This window comes from Camelus ferus, chromosome 4 (assembly GCF_009834535.1).
Source record: "Camelus ferus isolate YT-003-E chromosome 4, BCGSAC_Cfer_1.0, whole genome shotgun sequence".
NCBI lineage: Eukaryota > Metazoa > Chordata > Mammalia > Artiodactyla > Camelidae > Camelus > Camelus ferus.
Window position 1 is genome coordinate 9535576 of NC_045699.1, and position 26483 is coordinate 9562058.

The window sequence follows — 26483 nt, forward strand, 5'->3', positions numbered from 1 at the left end:
TTCAAAAACTACAATTAAGACTTTTAATAATCTTTTTTATATTCTTTTTCATTATAGGTTATTATAACATATTGAATGTAGTTCCCTGTGCTATACAGTAGGACCCTGTTGTTTATCTATTTTATATATAGTAGTGTGTATCTCTTAATCCCCAACTCCTAATTTATCCCTCCCCTCTTTTCCCTTTGGTAAAAAGATTATGTATATACAACTGAATCACTATGCTGTACACCAGACACTATCTCAACACTGTAAATCAGCTATACCTCAATTTTAAAACAGACTCCTAATAATCTTTTTAGCAGGCTACCTTGCCCTGAGGATCCTGAGGAATCTGGAACAGTAACAACAAAACAAAAAAAAAGCAGAAACTTCTTTAGGAATTTCTCTACCCCCTACCGCCACCCCCTGCCCCCACCTCTGAGGCCTTGGGAGCAACAGCCCTGCCCAGAAGTTGGGGAGAGGTAACCGGTGATGGTCCTTCTCTCAGATTCCGGTAGATTTTGTGTCGCCAACAGCCCTCTCGGGCTGGGGTCGGGGGAGAAACAGGCCCAGGACGGGCCGTCCTCACAGGAGGAGGATGCAGCGGGCCACGTTAGTGAGGCTTACTGGGGAACGTTCTCGTCTTGCCTGGGTGTGCTCTGGAACCTGGCTTTGGCCCGCTGCCTCGGGGCTGTGGGTCCCATGTGCTCTGCCTGTCCCCAGGGCCCGCCTGCTGTCTTCTCTGGGCCCTGCCTTGATGGGCATCCCCCTCCCCTGCCCATCTTACTCTCTGGACTCGTCCTTTGTACCCAGTGTCCTCCTCTGTGGGTTCAGGCTGTTTGTAAACGAGTGTTACTGTGGCTTTAAGTTGTTCTGGGGACAAAGACCAAATCTTTAACAAGGACAGTTCAAGGTCAGGTCCTGCTAAATTAGGGGGAAAAACATGTGAGTGTGTGTAAGAACAGTTGTGATAATGGCATGGGGAAATGCACACCTGATCATCTTGGTTCCCCCAGTGCTCAGGCTCAGGGCTTTGCCTGCCTGATCATCTGCTCAGAACGCCACCCACCCACCACCTGCCGAGTTAACACCATCCCTCCCCTGGATCTCAGCTCAGAGGTCCCTTCCTCAGCCACTGCCGTGGCCTCCAGACCAGATCAGCCTCCCACCCCCATAACCTCATGGCACCGTTTCCTCTGTAGCAAGTACCATGGCTCGTAATTTACGTTTGTTCACTTCTTTGCGGGGTTTCTAGGTTAATACCCGTTTCGTCTCTGGACCTTACATTCCATGAACGCAAAGTCGTGTCTTCCCCGAGCTTAGCGTGACGCAACAGGCAAACCAGGCTGAACGAACGAACCAAGGCCTCAGAGGCTCGGGGCGGGGTCGCCGCCTGCCCTGACACTGTCAGCCGCAGCCCTCCCTGGCTACGGGCTTGTCTTTCTTCAGAATTCCATAGAGCACACTGTTCTGTGTTTATTTTTTTATGAAGATTTTGTAACTATCAATAGTTAAAAATGATCGTGAACTCTGGGAGACCAAGCTTTTCTAACTTGGATTCAATCCCGTAAGGCCTGAAGTGACTGGCATGGAGGCGTCCCGGGCCGTCGCTGTAATTAAGGGCCCTGTGTGCGGCCTCCGGGCGGGCTCTGTTCAGGACTGTTGTCCAGAGTGGTGTTTTGTTCGTATTTACGGGAAGGGCTCAGAGGTGCTGAATCAGTGCTTGGCTGGGCTCCTGTTCCTCGTGTATCTTAGTCATCTACCAGCGCGGGTTCTTTTAAAGGGCACTGGGTCATGGTGACTTAACCCCGGCATATTCGGAAGCCAGTGACCATTTCCATGGTGACAAGGGCCCCTCGTGCCCTCTCTCAGAAAATAACAGTAGGTGGATTCTCCGTGACATGGTGAGTGACCTGTGTCACCGGGAAGCTGTTTTCTGCTGCAGTGTTGGTATAGATGCAGGCACAGAAGTGCCCGGGCAGCGAGGGACTTAGTGATGCCCTGGGGTCCAGCCACCCCCTCCGTATCACTCAAACAGAAACTGGCAGAGAATTCCTCCTGATCATCAATATTGCTTGATCCTTTTTGTAGGACATAACCAAATGCATGGCTCACCAGCAGCGTATAAAAAGAATAAAAAGAGTTGGCGTAGAAAAGATCAGATTGCAATGCACTTAGTGAAAGTAACTTTTCTTTTGTGGAACTTCTCTTCCAGGGATGTGTGTGTGCTAAGTCATACAATAAAATGCATTTCTTTCTTGGCAGTCAAAAATCTCCAATTACCACATTCTGTAGCATGTCCTGTTTGGACTTTCCAATGTCATTGTCATCTCTGCTCTGCTTTTTCTTAAAGGTATGCAAAATCCAGTCAGATCAAGACGGTGTCAAGCAGCAAGATATTTTTTAAAGGAAGTAGATTTCGATATAGGTGGGTACCCAGGGTTCCATTTCGATGATGGGACTGAGCTGGGGGCGGCCATTTATGTTGGAATGTTGTGCTTGTGAATCAGTGCACTGTGGCCTGTACCCTGTTTTGGTCCTCCCTTTCCACTCATCTCTTGTGCCCACGGGACCCCTTAAACTCTGAGGTAATGTCCCCTCGTGAAGGCAGAGAAGGCTTGGATTCCTAGAGCTGGGTCAGACCATTGTGAAGTTTTAAAAAAAAGTGTGCACACCCCTCCCCTTCTGTTCTGAGTGTCCATGCACAGACGCCTATCTGTTTCTATCTTTTGCAGCGGTAAAGTTGCCAAAGAGGTGGTGGAGGCGAGCTCCAAAATCCAGAGGGAGCCTCCGGAGGTGCACAGGTGAGTGGGGTGGTCCCCAGGGCTCTGGGAGATTTCTGGGGTGGACAGAAGGGTTGAAAGTCTGGCTTTGCCAAGTTGTCTGTAACGAGAAACGGAGTGAGGGCACAAGCTGCCTGGCTCTATGTCGTTTTTGGCCCTGGTTCCGGGAGTGGCACTCTGATCGTCCTCAAAATCTCACCCAGATTTGGCTGGGCTCCATTCTGAGCTCCATTCGTGCTCTGTGGGGAGTCATTGGCCTGGTGCGTCACATGAACAAGGAGGAAGTGTGGGGGCATGGCTGTGTTATCTCCTGGCCGTGTCCGTTTTCATGTCTTCTTAGAACTGTTCTCTGTTCCTGCCTCTGTTCATCAGACGTGACCAGTCCCCACTGGCCGACGCCTTCTAGGCTCTTTCACGTGAGGGGATGGGGTTCTCATCTCTCATTGGACCGTTTACCCCCAAAAGTCACTCAGAGGAATGAGGAACTTAATCATTAGTGGGTCAAGGGTACCCATCTACAGTAACATGGCAAAATATGTAATTCTTAGGAATTAAATATTCTTTTGATCATGTTGACTTCTTACCACCACAGTTGACACAAATCATTGTACATCCTAAACTTCAAACATGCTAACTATCTCTAGCCGAACATTCTTATCCTGATGTTTGCCCCTTTGAAGGCAAGGTCATCATAAGATGGATTCTTTAGGAAGTTCCCACACACTGGTTGGCACCTGTCCTTCCTTCCCCATCTTCGAACTTGGAGGAGTTTCCTTTATGCTCAGATTTGCCCAGTCTCCTCCGTCTCCAGGGTGACCCAGTGAGCTGGGTGCCTCCCACCCTGTCCTTGGTGCTGTCGGGCAGGAGGGGGCGGTGGTCTCTCGGAAGTGTAGCCAAGCCAGCTGGTGTGGGCATCCAGGCAGGGGAGCACACTGCGGTCGGCATGAAATCCTGTGTAGATGTGCACAGAGAATAATTCATTCCTGGTCCCCACTGGTGACCCAGAGGGAAGCTGTTACATGCAAGTCTGCAAAACAGTCTTTTCAGCTTTGAGAAGTAGGAGGAAACTGTGGGGTAAGGGAATCTGGGAACGCCTCGGCTGGGACAACTTGGTGTAGTACCTGGGAAAGTCTTAGAGCCTAACCACTGATAACAATAGTCATTTAAAAAAAAAAAAAAGTCTTTTTATGCCCCCTCTCCACCTCAGACTGTGATTATTCAGTGCAGCAGCAACAAACAAGAGGCAGTGATAGAACATGTCATTTGAACGTTTCCAGAATCTTTGGTCTGTAAATGACCTCAGGGCTCACTTCGCTTGAGCTTCTATTTTATAGACAAGGGAGCTTGGGTCTCAGAGGAAGGAACTGATTTATCCGAGGTCATGAATGTTTTGGTGGCACAGCTAAGCCCAGAACTCCAGCATCCTGTGCTCTTCGTAGCTTCTGCCACCCTGAAAGCCCCCGCATTCTCCTCGAAGCTGGGGGACAGAACTACCCTGGGGGCTCGGCTTGGGTTTTATTCTTCCGACTTGGAGCTTGAGCGTTTGATCTTAAAATAAAAGAAATATTTGATTCCGGGGCGTTCTCTTGATGGCACAAACACAAAATAGGAAACTGTTTTTAACAGTATGCTTTCAGAGAGACATATTCCAATTATATAAAGCTTTCCACAAGCCCGCAGTTTCCATCTATGAATGGTTAATTAGATCAGAAAATAATTTTTTAAAATACTCCTCTTTTAAATTAAGGTTTTGCATAATTTATAGGAATCAAGGTGTCCTAGATCAAGGCTTCCAAAATGTAACTTGTACAGGGATTACCTAGGGCTCCTGTTAAAATCAGATTCTGATTCATGAATCTGGCTTTTCTAATACGATCCCAGATGGCGGCCGTGTGGCTGGTTCATGGTTCGCACTTTGAATAGCCAGGCTTTACGTAACTGGTGGTGGAGGAGGTGAAGCGGCAGGTTGGCCCTAGTGAAAAGCTTTTCCTGGAGTGGACCAAACCACCAGAGGGGATGGGAGATGAGGCATCCATCAATTTATAGGTTTCTTTTTGCTGGAATCTTCTAAAAGCTCCCAAGATATTACTGCAAATTCATATCTGCTGTTTCTTGCTCTTCCACTACCCCCTTTTTCGTATTTGTGAAAGCCTGTTGTGTTCACATCTTTAGGATGCCTCTCTGGTCCTCAGTTCTTTGATTCTCTCAAGTCTCTGATATTACAAGGAAGAATTTGTTTCAAGTAACGATACAAAGTAAGCTCAGGGAGGACAAGGTCTGTGCCTATCTTGGTCGTCTCCATCTCACCCATTGCCTAACACAGTGCTTGGCACGTAGTAGGAAGTCAGTGCGTATTTGTTGAATGACTGTGTGAACTAGGAGTGGGGGCTGACAGCAGCTGTAGTTTTTCTCTGTAATTTTCTGAGACCTGAGATCTGTCCGTGGTGCTGCCCTGGGGCCCTCCCCCTCCCAAGAGGCAGCACTGTGGTCAGAGCTGGGGTGACGTGTGCCGCTTTCAAAGTAGCAACTTTTTGTTCCTTCCCAGCAGCTGGCTGCATGGTAGGAAATTGTTCCTCTTGAACAATTACTGTATTTTCGAGTTGTTTTGACTTCTTTGGTGTGGCTGTCAAAAGTGAGAATAAGTAATGAGCTCTCCTCTGGCAGTGCTCAGAGAGGACTGCTGGTGTGGAATGGTGATGGTAAGACTTCAGTTAGCTGTCTTTCCTCTCATTGGAGATTCTCCTCATCAAAGAATAACCAGTTCTTTGACTCCTACTTCTGCTGAGATGTGTGTCACACAGAGAGACAGACACAGACTAAGAACATTGTCTTGAGATTTTTTTTTTCCCAAAAGGAGAAGCTCACTCTCATGTTAGCTTACAGATCTTTGCTGATGACAAGATCCCCAAGCAAAGTTCTCTTGGTGGCCACTTGGTGAGAATCACCATCCCAGGGCCCAGTGAGCTGGAGGGCTGACTGTGAGCCAGCAGGGGGACACCCAGAGGCAGTGCTTATACCTGAAACAAGCACCTGTCTAGGAGTCATAAATGGGTCTCATCTTGGCTGTGTGGCTGTGTTGTGTGTCTTGGGTAAGTCACTTAACTTCCCAGATCATTAGTTTGTTCATCTATCAAATGAGATTCAAACATCTTTGCCTGACTTCTAGGTTTTGTTATGGGCATTAAAATAAAGCTGCTTATCAAGGTGGGGCTGATTAGTACGGCAGTAATTACAGAGAGACAGAGGTGACAAATGTAGTGAGTTGTAAAAGAAGGGACAGTAGTGGGGGGGGGCAAGGATTAGTTGTGAAGGCAATCCAGGAGGGCTTCAAGGAGAAGGAGATATTTGATATCATCTTTGAAGGGTAAGTTGGTTTGGGTTTTGACAGGAAATATGGGGATGGGAGGGGCACTGAAACACCCACCAAAGGCGCCCCGCCTCCCTGTCTGTCAGTGCAGAGAGTGGGCTTCCCGGCTATCAGCCGACAGTCTTCATGAGACACCTGCACAGTGTATTTGCCATGTGCTGCCCGTGGCAACTACTGACACATGTGTGCTCCTTTCAAAAGAAGAAAGCAGAGCTGGGGTCTGTGGCTGGTTGGTGAGTGAGGTGTGAATTTGAATGGGAATATTAAACACTGATGTTACATGTTGGACATCCAGCAACACCAAGATAGCTCGTAGCTGTGGAATGCCTTTGCCATCTGCCAGGCAGGGGTTTTTGTTTTTGTGTTTTTTGGTGACTGTTCAAATACTTTGAGCCACATCCTTCATTCGGTTTTCTGCATATCTAGCTCAGTGATTCCTGCCTCCCCTGTCTTTTGGTTTCCCATATCTTTTTTCCATGCCTTGTCTTGTCATTTAGCGTGCGCAAGTCTGATGACTGATGGGGAAACATGTTTTCTTTCACTGTGTTGCTTTAGAACACACAGCCATTAGAACACATCAGGACCTTAAAGATAAAAACGACTGTGTATTTTGAGGGTTATGTCATCTTTACTACTGACCTCATCCACTGGGTTAGTCTCAAGCAGTTCCCAGCTTGGGTAGCAACTGAGATGGAGGGGCCGGTGTTCCCAGTGGAAACCAATTCCTTCTGGCTTGTGTGTGTTTTCAGAGCCAACATTACTCAGAGCCGCAGTTCCCACTCCTTGAACAAACAGCTCATCATTAACATGGAGCCCCTGCAGCCCCTGCTGCCTTCCCCCAGCGAGCAGGAGGAGGAACTCCCACTGCGTGAGGGTAAGTGCACTTCTTTCTAGGAGCCGGCGTTGCGGACTTACCCTGGAGGAATGAGGGAAGCACCGATCCTAGGTACCTGGGGTAATGGGGTTGGGGTGGGGGTCAGAGTGAGTCACAAATTGTGTTTTTAGTAAATTGTTCACAGCTGGAAGACTGCATTACACTGAGAGTTCCATCAGTACCTCCTGGAGAGAGTTCACTGGTACAAAGCATTCTTAAAATTACATGTGAAAGCAGTAACAGTGTTAGACCCGTACTGTCCAGTATGGTAGACATTAGCCATTTGCCATTACCTATTTAAAACTAATTTTAAATTAATCAAAATTAAGAACTCAGCTCCTCAGCCACATTAGCTAGCTTTCTAATGCTCCGTAGCCACGTTTAGCTCCTGGCTACCATCTTGGACAGCTCAGACCAAGAGCATTTCCATCATCACAGAAAGTTCTATTAGATGGCTATGTTTTTGACGATAATCACAATTAAATTAGTGGTTGTAAAGAATTCTCCATGAATATCTCTATACTGGTTATCCTCTTTCTGCCTCACTATTTCTACATCCTCTTACTCCCTTTTCCACAGGTCTTTGTCTGACAGTTTTGATATAAGCTAAAATATATAGGGGTCATTTCAGCCCTAGAGTTGTTATATTTGTAAACCCTATAGTACATGTGCTTCTAGGCTTCTTTTGTTTTGTTTTTAAGGACTTTACTTTAGGGAAGAATCTTTTTTTTTTTTTTACATATATTCATTTTCATGTTCTTTTTCACCATAAGCTACTAAAAGATATTGAATATACTTCCCTGTGCTGTATAGTATACACTTGTTTATCTGTTTTATATATTACCAGTCAGTATCTGCAAATCTCGAACTCCCAGTTTATCCCTTTCCACCCCACTCCCCCTTGGCAACCACAAGTCTGTATTCTATGTCTGGGTCTGATTCTGTTTTATATATAAGTTCATTTGTCTTTTTTTTTTTTTTAAAGATTCCACATATGAGTGATATTATATGGTATTTTTATTTCACTTTCTGGCTTACTTCACTTAAAATTACATTCTGCAGGGCCATCCATGTTGCTGCAAATGGCATTATTTTATCATTTTTATGGCTGAATAGTGTTCCATTGTATAAATATACCACATCTTCTTTATGCAGTCATCTGTCAATGGACATTTAGGTTGTTTCCGTGTCTTGGCTATTGTAAATAGTGCTGCTATGAACATTGGGGTGCAGGTATCTTTTTGAATTAAGGTTTCCTCTGGATATATGCCCGGGAGCAGGATTGCTGGGTCATATGGTAAGTCTATTTTAAGTCTTTTGAGGAATCTCTGTACTGTTTTCCACAGTGGCTGCACCAAACTGCATTCCCACCAGCAGTGTAGGAGGGTTCCCTTTTCTCCACACCCACTCCAGCATTTATCATTTGTGGACTTTTGAAAGATGGCCATTTTGACTGGTGTGAGGTAATACCTCATTGTAGTTTTGATTTGCATTTCTCTGATAATAAGTGATATTTGAGCATTTTTTCATGTGTCTAATGGTCATTTGTATGTCTTCCTTGGAGAATTGCTTGTTTAGGTCTTCTGCCCATTTTTGGATTGGGTTGTTTATTTTTTTCTTAGTAAGTCATATGAGCTGTTTATATATTCTAGAAATCAAGCCCTTGTCAGTCTCATCTTTTGCAAATATTTTCTCCCACTCCATAGGTTGTCGTTTTGTTTTGCTTATGGTTTCCTTTGCTTTGCAAAAGCTTGTAAGTTTAATTAGGTCCCACTTGTTTATTTTTGCTTTTATTTCTGTTTCTTGGGTAGACTGCCCTAGGAGAACATTGCTGAGATGTATGTGAGATAATGTTTTGCCTATGTTTTCTTCTAGGAGATTTATTGTGTCTGGTTTTATGTTTAAGTCTTTAAGCCATTTTGGGTTTGTTTTTGTGTATGCTGTGAGGGAGTGTTCTAACTTCATTGACTTACATGCTACTGTCCAGTTTTCCCAACACCATTTACCGAAGAGACTGTCTTTATTCCATTCTATGTTCTTGCCTTCTTTGTCAAAGATTAATCAACCAAAAGCTTGTGGGTTCATTTCTGGGCTCTCTATTCTGTTCCACTGGTCTGTATGTCTGCTTTTGTACCAGTACCATGCTGTTTTGGTTCCTGTAGCTCTGTAGTACTGTGTGAAGTCTGGGAGAGTTACTCCCCCAGCCTCATTCTTTCTCTTCACTTGTATTTTGGCAATTCTGGGTCTTTTGTGATTCCATATAAATTTTATTATGATTTGTTCTAGTTCTAAAAAATATGTCCTGGGTAATTTGATAGGGATTGCATTAAATCTAGATTGCCTTGGGCAGTATGGCCATTTTAACAATATTGAATCTCAGGGAAGAATCTTACCACACTGCTTGCTGCAGACACTTGGTGAGGCAAACCTCACTCTCATTAATTTAAAAGTAAATTTTTTAAAATTCATGTAAAATAAGGTTATTGGAACCTTGAGCCCAAACATAGTATGCTTTTCCTTAGCTTTATATGATTTTAGTTTCATCATTTAAAATCCAGATACTGGGCAGTTTCAAGAGGGTAGGTCACTCTGTCCCCAAAAGATCACCTTCACCTGCTCTTTAAGTCAAGAATTCCTTCCAGGGGAGAAAACTCTTCAGCCTATACTAAGAATATGGCTTGGGGATGCGGATACCCTTGGGAGAGGGAGAGGGAGAGGGAGAAGCAGCTGATTCACACTGAAATGTGAGAGATTTTAGTAAATCTTTCTCTGAAAGGGAACTTTAGTGATTAGGAAAGAGGACTGGGCAACCGGATGCCACAGATTCCATGGGTGGAAGGAAAATGTGCAAAATATGAAGGATGGAGTCTCAGGAGATACCTTTATCCCCAGCTCAGCCACAAGATAATGATAATGAGTAGGGTCTTGTTATAATGGCTTTTATGCTCTGTCTCAACAACTAACTCTGTAAGCTCCTTGCTAAATTAATTTTCCTAGCCCAAGGGTCTCTGGGTCCATGTGGCTTGCCTACCTTTTTCAGCACCTTCTCTGTTTTTGTATGTTTCTCAAGCACAATAAAAGCAGGTTTTGTTTCTGATCACCGGCGATTGTTCTGGGCTTCCTCTCATACGTCTGGAATACTGGTTTGAGTGGAAATCACTTTTTCTGGGGGTCAGGATTATCCTAAGATAGAATGAAGGAGGGTGTGGCTAACGGAGAAGACGCAGGGAGAAAGGACAACCCACACTTGGGATTTTGTGCACTGTCTGCAGAGATGGACGCCTAGATGGGAATAAAGGTTGGAAGACCAGTTACCATGGGGATGTGGAAGCCAGGCCACCGATGGAGCGTCCCTGATGGGAAGGGGAGCCCAGGCAAGCTTTCCCCTGGACCCTTCATTCTATTCAACTAGAGACTTCTGTATTGCTCCATTTTCTATAATGAGGTTCCACTGCTAAATACTAAGCTTGTCATTAACATGACAGCTGTGTGGACGAGAGACAGGCCTTGTAATTAACTGTAATAAAAATTCAAGTTTTCATGATATACGATAGGAATTCATAAGCCACCTTCTCAATTTTTCCAGTTATTTTAAAGATGAATATTAAATTCTATCACCAGCTGTAAAGTCAAACTGATAGGTCTCTCTCTTAAAAAGTTCAAAACAGCTCTATGAATGCCTAATAAAATGCTGTTTTCTAGGAGAATTGTCCTCTTAAGGAGCATCTTTGTGGGTTTTGAAACTCAGGCAAATCGTAACATCTTCCAGGATATAGTATGAACTCAAAAGGAAGAGAAGTAGAAATGACAGAATTGTTAAATTAAGCCCAGGGCAATCTGAGCCCTGGTAAAGAGTTTTCTGATTAGGAATTATTAAAAAATCAGATTGGGAGCAGAAAGAAGGTCTTAACTCTGACCCTTGGAGGCACCATCTCCGGAGGTCCTGGTGCTTTGTCTCACATGGGTGCCATGGAGGTGACATCTCTGCTGCTGTCCTGACTCTCAGAGGTCACAACCACCCATTTGTCCAACAGTCCCTTTCTGTTCTTCCTGGAGCTTCAAGATTCTCAAAGACAGCTGTAGGGAGCATGGTTGCCCAGATTAGCTCAGAGGCATGCTGGGCGAACATGTAACCCCGTTTATTCACATGACAGCTGGAGGATTAGCTCTGAGGTTGGCTGTGTCTGGATAGAGAAAAAACAAAATCAGTTTCTAGGTGCCACTAGGCAACAGGAAAGTTTTCAGTGTTACCCCAGAGTCACTCGGTTACAGGACCTGAGGAGATGAATGCTATGGAAAAGTTTCGATGAAAATGGCAAACCATTTGAAAAGTGCCACTTAGAGTTTATGACAATTTGGGGAGAAGAAAAGCTTGAGAGAGGGAATTGCTCTGAGTGAAAATGACATTTTCAGGGGTGATTAATCTGAATAAATTCACATGCAAAGTGAAGGAGGGTCCCCACAGTGCAGATAGCAAGATGCTTGCATGTTTTATTGATGGAGTGTGTTTTTCATTAAGGAAAAAAGATTGATTATGGTAGAGAAGGGAAATGGAATGCAGCACATGAGACTTGGAAGTTGGCAATTACTGATGTCCAGTGAAGGTCATTCTTGGCCACCAGAGCGATGGCATAGGGTGGCATGGTTACACAGACAGGAAATCACGCTTTCTTCTCCTTGGTAGACAGAACTAAATCAGAGTTGAAAATGTTTGACACCCTCCTGCTGGCAAAACTAAAGCCCAAGGAGGCACCAAAATTTATATAAAGGAATGTTTTGGGGGTGCCAAAATGGTTGGCTGGAGGGTGGCTTAAAGCTACATTTGTGTATGACTGAGAAAATGTCTGTATCAAAGAGTGGATGGGAGTTGAGTGGGTGGTGAAACTCACTCTCCCAAACCACCCTGAAGCACTGTCTGTGTGTGTGTGTGCACGCACATGGGTACACGTGTGTGTCATGGATGTGGCTCAGCGACAGGAGGGTGGGGGACAACGGGGGTGCTCAAAGGGTTATTTGCAGTGTCCAGCCCTCACGAGAGACAACTTAAGTTGGCGTCATTGAAATTCTAGTCCGTATGTGAACCTATGAAGGCATTTTGAGCAGATAAGAGTGTCGTTCTCATCCCTCAGGCATGCCGTCCTCAGACGCCACCCCGCTCCACTGCAGCGCTGAGCAGGTGACCCGCGGGGCCGGCTGTGTTCTCCACATGCAGGTCCTTCAACCCCACAGCAGGCAGAGCCTTTCAGACGCTGCATAGCTGCTCCAGTCCCGTCACTGGTGGAGGCTCTGTATAAGCCCAAGCCTGTTACGATAACCCTGCCTGTGCATTCCTTTTCCCACACTCCTGAGTCTGGTCTCCTCCCTGGTTATCTGATAGGAAAATTCTTCTTCCTCTTTTCTTCCTTTATGGATTTCCATGGACATGTTTCAAACAGATTTACTCTCTTCTCAGGGTTTCAGTGCCTCTCTTGCATGGCATTTTTCTCTATGTGCTACGTCATTCCTTCCTTTTGGCTCGGAGTATGTCAGGATGTGCATTAGGAATGATGCACTGTTGTTTTTGAAATTTCTTTTATGTGATGTTTCATCAAAGTAGGAGCTGTTTATACCCTGTGGAACCACCCTTCCCCTTGTGGTTACTGCTACCTGGTGATGGCAGACCAGTTAGCACCAGCTCTAATTACCCGTCTCTGCCATAGGGTTTGGAGTTGCTATTTGTTTGTATTTTCTGATTATAAAACTAATTCATCATCTTCTAGAAAAATCTCAAAAGTACAAAAAAGCATAAATAAACAGAAAAAAATCACTTCCCAGATTGTGCTACCTCCTAGAGACAATCGATGTTAATGTGTTAAGAGTTTTCTTCCCTACGCATTCTGATGCCATTTGGATCATCCTGTGCGTGAAGTTTTTAAAATTCCTGCTTTGTGTGCTTAATGTTGAAAATACGAGTGCATGAAAACCTATCATAAATTGAACTGGAGGTCAAACAGTGAATTGGGAGCATATTTAATGCAAATGTGGGCAAATGGGTTAATATCCTGAACTGGAAAGAACGCTCACAAAGTGCTGCTTTAAGCATCATTTTTGCGTTGCCCAGGTTTGGGCTCTCCAGAACTTTTCCATTTCCTGGCCCGCTCCGTCTCCCACTGCTGACAGGCATACAGGAGCCGACCCTGCTTCACAGGAGCTAGGAGCCCATGAGGAACAGAGGTCAGCTCCTGGTTTTATTTAGAATTGCAATATCGGATTAGCAGAGCCTGAATTCAGAATTCATGATCACGCTTATTAAATTCGGGAAGAAGGAACCGCAGTTTGGATCGGCACCTCCTCTAGGGTAGGAGATGCCAAGAGCCACTCGGGAAGAGAGGACGCCCTGAGCCAGCTCTGCAAATTCACGTTTGCAAGCAGTTCAAAGCTTTCACCTGCCCCTTTTGTGCTCTTCTTTGGAGTTTGTTTCATCTTTGGAACTTGGCTTCCTATGTTTACTGATGACTTATGCACTCCTAAGAAGTCTGTATCACTTGAAAGAGATCTTTGAAGTCTGAAGTATTTACACTGCTGTGAGGAAGCCCAGTGCCTTGTTCCTGATGCAATTTAAGTGCTTTTCTCTTGCAAGGCTTTTGGATTTCGCCTCATACGATACCAACAGTGAACATCATTTCAGCTCTGTAGTTGGCTAATTCCCATAAATTGTTCATTTTATGGAATGTTATATTCCTCGGCATAGACCCAGAGCAGACCAAGTGCTGGGCTTGAGATCCTGGTTGTCAAATTCCTGATGGGGGAAATCGTAGACAACATCAAACACATCTAAAACGGCTCAACCTCTTTCTGCAAAAACAGAACTGTTCACTGGGGAGCTACATCTATTTTTCAATTACATCAAATGAATTATCAGCAGAGACATCTCATCCTATACGTGTCAGGAACCTTCGTGATTCAGTGAGAGGAGCTGATGCATATTCGGGGCAGGGTTTGAGCGTTTGCTCTGCAGTCACAGCACGCCAGGACCCAGTGACCCCCGGGAAGCGTCCGGGACACAGGGGAGCATCGCCTCACCTCCACACGAGGGGTGAGAGGGCTGTGGACAGCGGGTGCCACACCAAACAGAATTCCTAGTCGCGCCGGACGGCAGGGCAAACAGACTTCATGCAGGAAGGCTCTCTCCCCTCTGGGAATCATGTTCTGATTTTAAAGCTGAATTTGTCAAGTAAGGAATGGCTCACTCCAGGCTTAGTTCTAATTACTCAGAGTCTATGTTGAGAATCTTTGTCTTATTAGTAAAAGTGATTCAGTTTGGAGCTTCCCAAATCACTCCTCCTGCTCAGCTGGGCACTTGGCTGCTGCACTTAAGTATGAATAATTAATTGCTCTAAAGGATTCAGCTGCGGTGAAAAAAAAATGTGTCAGTCAAGCATCCCATGAAGTAATCCTGTCACGGTCCTTGAGGGTTGGGGTGGGAGCCAGGGGGGAGCGTCGGCATGAGCAGCTGTGACAGCCAGAGTGTGGTCTGCGACAGGGAAGATGTTCTGCTTGGCGCTTGGATGAGAAAACCCTTCGACCACATCCCTAAGAAACCGCGGGAGAGGGAAGGTGAAGATACTGCTAAACCATTGTCATTAGAAAGCAGAGGCTACAATTTTCTGGATTTCAGATGCATTGCACAGTCAGTGTGGGGTTCTGTTTCCTAGTGTTTTTGCTGGCAGGTTGGTAGCGAGTAGTAAGTAACTGTTCTCTGTGGTACCCAGGCTTCCACTGAGGCAGGAGCTCACACAATCTCCCTTGCTTCCCTGCTCTTCTGTTAGGACCCAGTGCTGATTATGTGAAAGAAGGAGTTGGGCAGGACGTGCTATTTCTACTCTAAATTTTAGGTAGACCCGTAATGGTAGGTCTTGGGCCGTAGGGGCAGGGCTCAGAAACGAGGCTTGGTTCAGTGGAAATGTGGTTGGGCATTGGGCGCGTCCACGGGGCGCGCGTCCAGAGCCGCCTGCTGAGGGGCGCGGCCTCCGTCTCGGCTTGGCTGATGGTGAGCTGGAGGTCCTGGAGCCGTGGCTTCCAGACCACGGTTTATACAGCGACCCACTGGGGTGGAAGGAGAAACCACTCAGACTTCCATTGCTATTTTACTTTCATCACCTCCTCAAAAAATTCCTAACGTGTAGGCTTTATAATGGACGTGATATATCAAGAGAGCTGTACGTGTATCCCATTTATACATAAATAGGCGTTTTTCCTAAGTAGGAGCAAACATTTTTTTCCCTCCCGAAAAGTTTGGCTCCAGCTGCTCTAGGTCTTAGAGCTGAGTCCACTAAGAAGAAAAGGCAGGGCATGTTTTTGAAACTCTGAAAGCCCTGTTCATGCCAAATCTCCAGATTCCTAAAATGGATACGCGGTCTCTCTGCTCTGGTTACGGAGGTGACGTGCCATTTTACGTGCTTTTGGTCTTCCACGCTGGTAAACCAGGGTGAGTCACCCAGCACAGTCCAGGCCTTTGCCAAGCTCTCGGCTAGGTGCTGTGTCACGGTCACTGAGGTGCTCTGTGGGGCCCAAGTCCCCGGATCACACGAGCGCTGGACTCTACTTGCTTGTGTTGGATAGACTGAGAGGGCTGGGGTTCTTGCGTTCACTCGATGAATACCAACTTCCGCCCTGGTACCTGCAGGACACTGACAGTGCCTGGATCTTATTTCATCTTTTATAAAACAAGGTGAGATGATTTCTCAGTTTCCTCCGCAGTCTGACTATCCTTTAATAATTCTTCCCCCACATTCCTGCTGTTCTTAATTACATGCTTTTTTTTTTACATTAAGCCACTATGATTTATGAAAATGCACATATATGTGGCTCTTATATGCATATGAAAAGTAAGTATTTAATTAAATAAGTACATAATTTTATTCCAAGTCATTATAACTCCTTTTCCAAATAGCTTTAAACACAGACATTTAATATGTGCTTTAGATCATCTGTCATTACCTCAGAAAACCAGATACAAACATCTTTTTAAATGTGGTTAGTGAAACAGTAAGCATGGGGCACAGTGATCTATAAAAAGCAGGGTTAAATTTTTTTTCTTTATTTTTGTAAGTTGCAGACTTCCACCACAAAATTGAAAATTAATGTCAGCTGGCTTAAAAGGGAATATAAAATGAGTATTTCCTCACTTGGGAGAGCCCTCACAGTCTTTAATGTCTCCTTTTAGAAGTCAGTTTGGAACCTTTTTAACCCCCTAATCTCCACTTCAGCATTAAAAAAAAAAAGTGAAAATGGGCAGATGCTCTGGCTGATAGAGAAATAGAGTTTGCAGGATGACCCACTTGATAATCTGAACACAGACTGGATTTTGCCATTAAAGGAAGGTGTATCCATATTCAAAAGACAGCAGCGCTTGTGATCTGTGGGTTTGTCAGTCCCTGCCGGAGCCGCTGCCACAGCTGCTCAGTTTGGCCCCTCAGCACAGGCTCAGCCCCACCCCGACGCCAGGGCCAACCCTAGGCTCCCTGGGAGGGGATGAGTAAGCTGAAGCCCGGCCCCTTGGCTCTGGCTGTGAGCCGTGCTCTCCCAGTTGCTCTGCCTGGTCTTCTCTTGATCAGCCTGTCAGCCTTGCACCCTTCCTGAGTCTCTGCCCCGGAACTCCTCCAAGAGCCTGGAAAGCCCCTCTCCCTTGGGCTGGACCACACTCCGGACCCTGACCCTGTGGCTGGGGCCTTCCCCTGCTCTGCTGGTTGACAGCCTGCATGGAGCTCCCATCCTGTCTCGTGTCTCTAGGAGCCAGGCTCCCTTCCTTCCCAGAGCAGACTCTTTCCCAGCACTGGCCCATCCTGAGCAGAGGAGTCAGTTTTTAAATGCTCATCTTCTCTGGTTAAACTTCTCCCACTGCCCAGTGGTATCATAAGGTACAAAATCGTCAAATCCATCAGCAAAATCCTGTTCGCTTTACCCTTTCAAGTAGACTCCAGAATCCACCCTGCACCACTCCAGCTGTGGCCACTCTTGTCTCCCTCAGGAGGTAACAGTATCTCTGCTTCTACACTGTCCCCCTGTCCCAACCCACGTTTTCCACAGAGCAGCCAGGGTAATCTTTCGTAAGTGGAACTCAGATCTAGTTAGGTTCAAATCTAAGCATGCTTGGCCCCCTCCCCACCCTTAGACCATTTCCTACTGCCCTCCTTTTGAATCTCTGTGTTCCTACCACACTGGTCTTCTGAGCTGGGTACCACCTCAGGGCCTTTGCACAGCTGTTTCATTTACATAAGGGGGCCTTTTCTCTGATCTTTAGCTGGCTGTTTCTTTTCTTCAAGTCTCAGCTCAAATTTCCACTCCTTGGCAAGTCTTCCCTAAGGACCTAATTCTGACTAATTCCCCAAACCTAGCCGTTTGTTCTCTGTCGTGCCATCACCCTGTCTTTTTGTCAGTGTTTAGCACTGTTGAGCACTTTCTAATTTATTTATTTGTCTTCCTGTCCATTTGTTGACTGTCTCCCTTGACTAAAACATCAGCTCCATGGGAGCAAAAACTTGTGCCTGCCTCGCCCCCACGTCGTCCCCACCGCCCAGAGATGTTCTGACATGCAGTAGGAGCTTTATAAATTAATACTTGCCGAATTAGTGAACGAACGAATGAATGAATGAATGAATGAATTCTAAATGCAGCCAGGACAGCCTTTGCTTATGTAAAAGAAAGCATATAAGAATATTCTCCTGGGAACAGAGTTTGCCAGAAGCCGAATATGTTGTTTTATTTTCTTTTAATCTGAAATTAAAAGCCATACTACAGCCATTGTGGCAAATCTGGAAAATACAGAAAGCACAATTCCAAAACTGAAAAAGCACCTGCAACCTCCTGTGCTCAAACTGCGGTATGAGTATGTGTAATCCGTCTATATTTTCAACAAAGAGGAGAATATGCTAGAGACACTGTTTGTGATCTGCTTTTCCATTTTTCATTATGAGTGTTTCTCTATGACAGTAAATATTCTTCCACAATTTTAACTTTAATGGGCATACATTATTCCATCACATAAATAGACAAAAATATCGTTCACTCCCTCCACCCTCCACCAAATTGTATATATGAGTATCTCTTATTGGAGCTTTACAAAACTGAGTATAATGATTTTTTTTTTTAAAGATGTGATCGTTTGAAAGGCAAAACTTAAGAGTGGTTGGACGTTTTTCTTGCCTTTATTGGTGATCTGTGTTTCTCTTTTTGAGCACACAGCTAGAATGCGAGAGAGGCCCACGGCTGGTGCGCCGGGTGAAGGATTGGGTCCCGCTGCCTCTAGCTTCTTGGTTACATTAGCAGCAACGTAGTTCCAGAAGGGCCTGGCTTTTCAACAGGGAGACGCAGGTGCCTGTTTCTTAATACCATCTGCAAAGCTGCTGGGAAATATGGAGAAAAAATTAGAGCTCCATTATGAATGCAGCCAATTCAATTTCCTTTACTCAGAGAAAAGTGGTTTATCTGTATGGTGGCTTGTGCCTGGAGGGAGTGAAATAATAAAGCAAAAGTGATGAGAAAACAAATTCATCCTGTACAGAGCCCAAGGAAGCAGGTTCTTGGCTGAGAGGACTAAACAGACCCAAGGAGGCTGTTCTAATTGGAGCCGGTCAGGACAGCGTTGTCACCCATTTCGTCCTCCGGGGAAAGCTCTGGGTGGCTGTATTGGCCTCTGACAAAGAGAGCGCCCTGGTATATCTAAGTCGTGGAACATCAGGAAAATGTTAAGTCTTATTTTCAACCAGGATAGAGGGGGAAAAAACTCTTTGTTTATATAGAAGAATATGAATTATAGGTAGCCTTAATCAGAGAGATGGTTTAAATTCTTCTCCAAGAAAACTCCTCACGCATGTCCCTGAAGAATGCATTGTGGCTGTGAAGTCCCCAGTCCCCGTCCAGTGACTGCGGGGGACTTTGACCCCGTTTCATGTATGGGCAGCTGTGGAAGGTCTGCTTTCATGTGACCGCCACCCGTACATGGGCGTATCTGTGGACAGTCAGGGCTTTAAGGGTCAGTGAATGAGCGTCTCTAATAGATAAATCAGAGAGGGACTGGACAGTTGTAATCCGTGGGTGGCTTGTGGGGTCATGACTCCCATGAGGCCCCTTGGGGCTGTCAGTGGATGGTACCTGATCCTTGGAGATCAGGGTCCCTTGTCTCACCATCTCTGTTCACTTGTGACCCCTTCAGTTTTCCTTTTACTCAGAGTATGGAGTCTTGTCCAGTCTGCAGGTGGAGGAGGTCCTTCTGTCTTGGAGAATGGTTTGTGAGATCAGTGGCTAAGTATCTGTGATTACTGCTTTATTGTTGGCTGGGAGTATCTGCTGGATGAGTATCTGTTGGATGACTGGTCGTCCAGTTTGTGAACTGGCTCACCTGGTCGCAGGCTTGTCTGTGCTCACGGAGCATCTTCTAAAGCAGCCCTGCGCGGGCCCTGTGTCAGGGAGGGGGGAGGCGGAGAGCATGGGCAAGCTGAGGCTCGCTCAGATCTTGGTAAAGAGCACTAAGAAAGGCAGACCCTAAAGAAAAAATTCAGTTTTTAAACGTTTAGTTCAAAACATCACAAAGAATGACGTATAGCACAACACATCGGGATTTTAGGCTTTAAGGTTAAAATTTCATACTCAATTTTGGCTTCTCTGGGTCTCACCAACTTGTAAATACTTCAACTATAATTTTTATAGCTCCTGCAGGCCTGGTGAGAGAGAGAGCAAATGTCAGCAGCAGTTTTCTCTGGGCTGTCACATTTTTGAGGGACTTTTGGGATCTCCGTTACCCATTTCACAACTTTTGGTAGCTCTCCAGTTCCCTACACTGTGCAGGTAGTGCTTTTTTAATAATAAAACCAACAACAGTCACCTAAGATTTATTTCCAAAGATATGGACACTGAAAGATAGGGACAGAAAACAAGACAGGGACAGGGCACAGGGAGGCAGGGAGTGAGAACAGAACAAAGTCTGATGGTGTTTTACCTGATGCGCTCCGTCTTGGTGGTTCTGCCTGCGTAGAAATTGTCACCAGTGGCCCGAGCAGACAGCAAGAGGGCTCTGTGACAGTCTGCCTCCCCCACCCTGTCCCCTCTCTCTGGCGTGGAGGTGCCACACTTAGCAGTCTATGGGACGGTCAGGGAAACAGATGGATGAGCCCTTAGCTAGAATCGTCTACAGCCATGGGGTTCTCGTTCCCCGTGGAGATGCCCAGGAGAGCCTGGCTGCACTGTTTGAATTCTGTTCCGTCTGCAGCTCTGATTCTCCAGGTTTCACTGGCCTCCCACCGCTGCGTGGTGATGCCTGGCCCCACCCAGCGGTGTTCTCATTTTACAGGCAGGAAATGCTCAGCGAATGCTTCATCTAATAAGGGGGATGGTAAGAGGAAGAATATTCAATTTGCCAAAGCATCTTACACATTTTCAGAATTTTTTCATGTAAATCATCATAATTTGAGACTCACGACCGTTTCTTTGAAACAGATAGGACAGATTATGTTGCCTCACTTTCCGAAGGAGGAAACTGAGTCATATGGGATGACTGACTGCCTGGCTGTACAGCCCTGTCACTTGATAGTGTTGGGAACTACCTCCATTTCTCCTATCTACATACCCAAGAATATATCCATCATATTACAAATATATTATTTAAGTATTTATACACTATTGTGTTTTGTTATGTTAATAAAATATTAGGAAAGTCCCCTAAAGTATGTGACGGTACCAAGGACTCTTAATAATTGATATTTAATGTCAAAATTTATTACAAAGAACATTTCATGTCTGTAATAACTTTTTATTATCTTTCTTATTTCTATTTTTTACGGGGTAATTAGGTTTACGTATTTTTTAATTAAATTTTTAGTGGAGGTACTGGGGATTAAACCCAGGATCTTGTGTATGTTAAGCACACACTCTACCACTGAGCTATACCCTCCCCTGCTTTTTACCATGTTTCTAATCAGAGTTAGCAGTTAGCTAAAATTTCAGTGAATCTCCGTAAGTATTATAACTAGTGGCCAAATCCATGACACCTATGAAATCTGTCAGTAATCAAAACAGCTGATAAGTTACATGATACTGATGGTGATAGAACAGAATAGCTAGCCTGCTACGTATCAGGCCCCTAGTTACGTAAGAGCCGACGTCAGTACTGTTTTGCAGGCAGAAAACTGCATTTCAACAAGCTTATGTAATTTTCCCAAGGTTACAGGGCTGGTCAGGTGAACTTAACCAGCAATGCTGCTGCTTCCCTACTATTTGGGGAGAAGTAACTAGAAGGAAGAAAATCTTGACTGTTGAAAATCCTCACTGCCCTCCGTTTGAGTAAAGAAAAGAATGTGCATGTGTTAGAAAAAAAAGTCACTAATATTTCTTGAGCAATTCCTGGGCCAGGTGCTGATCTGAGCCTGCCACTTGGGTTACCTTCATTGATGGTCCTCATAACAGCCCTGGGAGGTAGGCACTGCCTTTGTGATGCTAATGCAGTTTCCAGGCATTTTACAGGCATGGAAACTGAGGTCAGAGAGAGGGGTGCAGCCAGAACTAGAACCCAGAGCCTGTGCTTTAAACCTTGCTTTCTATATAACTGCTTAGTGAGTTCCAGTTCATTTTTTAAACGGCAGCTGATACATGTGATCTCATTTTCTTGTCATAACATCCGTGGGGGAAGTATTGTCTCCATTTTCAAGTGCACCAGGGCTCCAAGTCATCCGGTAGCTCCCAGTCACCCACAAAGCAGAGACAGTCTCCTTGCCCTGCCCCAAATCTGCGTCCAGAAGTTTGTCACAGAAGTAGGCATGGGATTCAGACCCATGGAACTCTCTTCCTCTGCTTTGGCTTCTGCCTGATGTATCAGTGTTTCCGGCATCTCATTACGGAAAATCAATTCCCCTCTTCACAAATACTCACTGCTTTCTTTAGCCTCTTGTCACTGCCCAGACATGCACTCCTGATTCTTCAGATGAATCTAAACAGGAAGGGTATTCAAGGGCTTCCAAACTGATACGGTTCTGTGAGCATAGGACCTCGAACAAGAACAAGCCTCCCTGTGCATTTGCTCCGAGAATCCTTGGGTTGACTCTGCATCTCTGCCTCCCTTTGCCTCTTCCTCTTGAAATGTAGCCACACATTTGGGTAGAGCAGGGCAAGGCAGAGAGAAATGGCTGGGACAGTATGGGATGCTCACCCTGCCACGTTCCCTCTCTCTGAATAAACGCTGAAAGTCCCCAGAAGAAAGAGGGTGAAAGAATGTACTTAAGAACTCTGAAAAGTAGCATAAAGAATGGGAACAAGTTAAAGAAAGGGAAATTTTTTTGATACACAAAATGCATAACATTATAACTAGTTGCAGTTAATAAAAAGAAAGGAGACATTTCAAAGCTATAGTGAGATTTCATGCTTGATAATTAATGGAGAATAACTCTAGGTAGAAAAGAACAACTAAAATACAGTGGTGACTTTGTTTCAGGTTTTTTATTTGCTTTCTTTTTGGTTTTTTTTTTTTGGCAGGGCTGTTTGTTTAGAATGTGCTATCAGGTCACATCATGCTATTTTGGGGGGTTTTATTTTGTTTTTATTGAAGTATAGATAATTTACAATGCGTTGGTTTCTGGTGTACAGCATAGTGATTCAGTTATACATAAATACTTTTTCATTATTATAAGCTATTGAATTTGACTGTTGTAACATAATGATAAGCACACAGACTCATCTATATTCCCTCCAAACAGGCAAAGGGAGATTTTCTCAGTATCTGAGCCCTGGTCCATTGCCATGCAAATGAACCCACATTAATCTTTGAAATCTTTCATCTGGGTTACTGCACAGCACTGATTCATCTGGGATGGGGATTTTCTGGTTTGTTCTTCAGCATTCTAAAGATTTACAGCAGTTCTTCAAGAACCACTGTTGGTGGCGAGTGAGGGAAGGTGGAGCAGGGACTACCCCAGTGCCTCGTGTCTGTGCAGTGTGTCTGTTTTATATGGGGATTCTGCGTAGAATTATTTCACAAGGGGAATTGCAAAGCGGTGAAGATTGTGAATTTTCAGGGGCATTTTCCTTTCAGGTATCAGGTATGGAAATTGACTAACCCCCGTGAGAGTAGGAACTGCCCTTCTGTACCCAGAACTGATAACCTGTGGGAGGGGAGAAGGCGCCCCCTGCAAGTCTCTAAAAGTGACCTCAGCTCACAGCTGTCACTTTCTCCCCTTTCGAGATTTATAGTCCGGTCTGTAATGTAGATTTTTACATCACTGAGGTCATATTGCTTATATAAACTGCTTTTTCCACTAATCAGTATATTGCAAGCTTTCCCACACATCATTAAATTCCTAAACATTTTAATGGATGTACAATATTTCATCACATGTATTTAATCATTTTCCCACTGGAAATTTAGATTGACTTTTTCTTTTTTGCTATAATGATACTCTTTGAAAATCTTTGTCCAAAATTTTTTATCAACAGTCAGTCCTCGTTATTTCCTCAGGCTTAATTCCTAAAAGTGGAATTTCTGAGTTAAGAAATATCATACCTTTAAATCTCAGTATGTTTTGCTAAACTTCTCTCCAGAAATGCTAAATCAATTTATATTCCCACAGTAAAGTATAACAATGCAGAATTTCAGCTGACTGCCCTGAATACAGTGCTTTGTTTTGTCAGGGGAGAGGGGAAAGACTATTTCTATTAGAAAATTATCTTTTGGCCACAGTGGCTATTTAAAGGAGAAAAATGCATGCATGCATGATGCAGTTGTGTGAGGAAACAATTTTTTCCTCTAAAAATGAGGGTGAGAAAAATGTAGCAGGAAAGATATATAACTGAAAGATAGTATGTGGGGCACAGTTATTAATCAGTTGAAATTTTTTCAAATGTAGCATGTCCTAAAAAATTGGAAATATTTTGCTCCTTAAGCACTTGCTCTGGAATGCAAACACATTTTATGCCTCAGGTGTACAAGCACAGGACTTTCAAAGTCCTCAGAGAGAATATAACGTTTGGATCCTGCATTTAAAATACACGTGGTTAGATGCGGGGGCTCTCGTCTGGAGGACGGTCTGTTTAGTCAGCTGATGTTGACTGGGTGCCTAGGTTCAAATCATGGCTTTGCCACTTACTAACTTTGTGAATTTGGTTAGGTCAGTTACTCTCTCTAGCATGTTGTTTCTTTCTCTATAAAATGAAGAAAATGTTAGTACCCTTGTGAGGACAGAGATAATGCTGTGAGGAGCTCAGCACTTGGTCCAGAGCTGCGCCGTCCAATACGGCAGCCCCGCGTGGCTGCTGAGCCCTGGAAACGTGGCTGGTCTGAACTGAGATGTGCTGTTAAGTGTGAGCAAATGCACACCAGTTTCAAAGACTTAGGACCCAAAAGTATCTTAACTGTTTTATTATTTTGATATTGTTCATATTATTTTGATACTGTTCTGACATTGTTACATAACAATTTCAATACACATTTCACATGGTGAAATGATACTGTTTTGGACATCATGACTTCAGATAAAGCACATCATTACAATGCATTTTAATTTCTTTCTGTTACTTTTCAAATGCTGCTTTTCCCTTTTGACTGTGGCTTGTGTTGTATTTTTATTGGACAGCACGGCGCTAGAACATAATATAGGCAATGAATATTTTTTAAAAGAAATCAAGGTGGGTTGTGTCTCCATTGTGGAGTTGCCCGGTTGCTGTCTTATCGTCCAGGGCGAGAGCACTCAGTTCCTAGGATACTGCAGGGCATTTGGCTGGGGTCCTCTGATCCGGAGGGTTTCAAACAGGCTGTGGTAGGGATGGTGCATATTATTTCATTGTTTGTTAGGAGAGTGAGTGGAGAATTTAAAAATAGCATTCCCCTCCCTCCCCCGGCCCCATGCTGATCCCTCCTGAGTTATTTCTGTTGGCTGCTTTAGGAGCCTGACATTTGATTCATTCAGTGGCCCTGCCTTGGTCCTTTAAAACAGAATGGACGGTTAGTGAAAGGTCAAAGCCACTATGGCTGGCGGTAGCTGCCCCAGGCCATGACAGGCAGAAGAGGCAGAGGGGATCCAAGAACCAGTTATGGCAAAATGCTTGGTCAAGATCCAGACTCGGAGGGGTCTCCGGCTGCAGTTGGTGAACCACTGCAATAGCAACGTGTTTGTCCGTCTGCTGAGACACGGTTCTAAGATCACAGCCAGAAACACTGGTACGTGTACATGCCCTGTGCTGGGCGCTCCTCTGCGCCTGCCGGGAGAAGGGTGAGGGCTTCCAGCTTCCCGCTCACCGCGGGTTGGCGGCTGGGAGAGAAGCCAAGGGGAACCCAGTGTCAGAGGTTTATGACAGGGATGAGAGAGGGAGGGAGCAAGGCAGAGGCAGGAAGAAGAGCGAGCAAGCAAGCGCTGGGGGGACATGGGAGGACCTGAAATGAGGGTCCTGACTCTCTGGTTAAGTGAAAATGGTATGAAGTCATCCTAAAGGCTAATAAATTACAGACTAGTCAGCAGCCGGGTTGGGAAGGAGGCAGTGGTGGTGCATCCAATCCAGATGGCTCAGGAATGACGGAAGATTATAGAGAAGGCAGATTGGATGATGGAAACATGCTCCTCCTCCCTTTCATTGTTTAAGATCTTGAAAAATGTGCTTGCCTGGATGAGGCAAAATGCCCCTTTATCTTCAAAGTAGAGCAGTACTGAAATACAAGATCAGTTAAAGAGCTGGGATCAAGCTGATGCTCTACCAATTTCCTTTTCATTGAAAATACATTTTGTGTTGTTTTGAGGTCCTCAGGGGGAGGAAACAGGAATTGCAATAGAAATTTTTCAGAGCCTACGGCAGGGAAGAAGCTTGCTATTATATATGTTTATGTACTTTTCACCAAATGATTAAAAGAAGTCCTGGTAAGTGTCTGGAATTGGCCTTACCACTTGCACACGTGTGGAACTGACTTCTAAGTGAACTGAAATGAAATTAATTGTATTTGTATAATGACACGTGTTCTTCCTGTAAAAGAACAATTTTAAAAGTACAATTTTATAGAATGTTTTCCTTGACCCTAGTACTCCTGATAGTTAATCTATGCATGTTGACATGTAGGATATAGGATTTTTTTTTTACATAAATGGGACTGTTGTATTTGTTATTTTACAGTTCATTTTTTTCACTTTATCATAGACTTGAAGGATTTCCCATACAAATGCATATTAATCTACATCCTTTTTAAAAACTGAATATCATGTAGTGTACAGATACCATATTCTATTTAATCACTGAACTATTGTTGGAAAATTGATAGTTCCTATTTATTGGCTATTACAGACAGTGCTGCAATGAATGTGCATATACAAGCATTTATAATAGATTCGTAAGAGTGTAATTGCTGGGTTGAAGGATATACACAAATTTTGATGGAAGTAGGCAAATTACCCTCTGAAAGACTAACATTCACTAAGTTAAGTTTGAGAATGGCTGCTCCCCCACATAATCACTAACCCTGATGTGACCAATT

At 44.6% G+C, this 26483-nt stretch overlaps 1 protein-coding gene and 1 long non-coding RNA gene across 12 annotated transcripts in view; one reads left to right on the forward strand and one right to left on the reverse strand.

Moving 5' to 3' along the window:
• The window catches only part of FRMD3 (FERM domain containing 3), a 296566-nt gene that overhangs the window by 241250 nt on the left and 28833 nt on the right, over nt 1-26483 (forward strand). For 5 of the 6 annotated variants that reach the window (XM_032477519.1, XM_032477520.1, XM_032477516.1 and 2 more), the window contains 3 exons: nt 2336-2410; nt 2718-2786; nt 6882-7006. In XM_032477519.1, the coding sequence (XP_032333410.1) occupies nt 2336-2410; nt 2718-2786; nt 6882-7006 (269 nt within the window). Of the gene's footprint in view, nt 1-2335; nt 2411-2717; nt 2787-6881; nt 7007-24915; nt 25185-26483 lie in introns of those variants that run through there. The other variant, XM_014557962.2, reaches the window with a different exon arrangement.
• Nucleotides 17740-26483, reverse strand: part of LOC106729397 — an 85734-nt gene continuing 76990 nt past the window's right edge. For 2 of the 6 annotated variants that reach the window (XR_004319076.1, XR_004319072.1), the window contains one exon: nt 24372-24778. This is a non-coding gene — a long non-coding RNA (uncharacterized LOC106729397). Of the gene's footprint in view, nt 18391-19385; nt 19529-24371; nt 24779-26483 lie in introns of those variants that run through there. The other 4 variants (XR_004319074.1, XR_004319077.1, XR_004319073.1 and 1 more) reach the window with 4 other exon arrangements.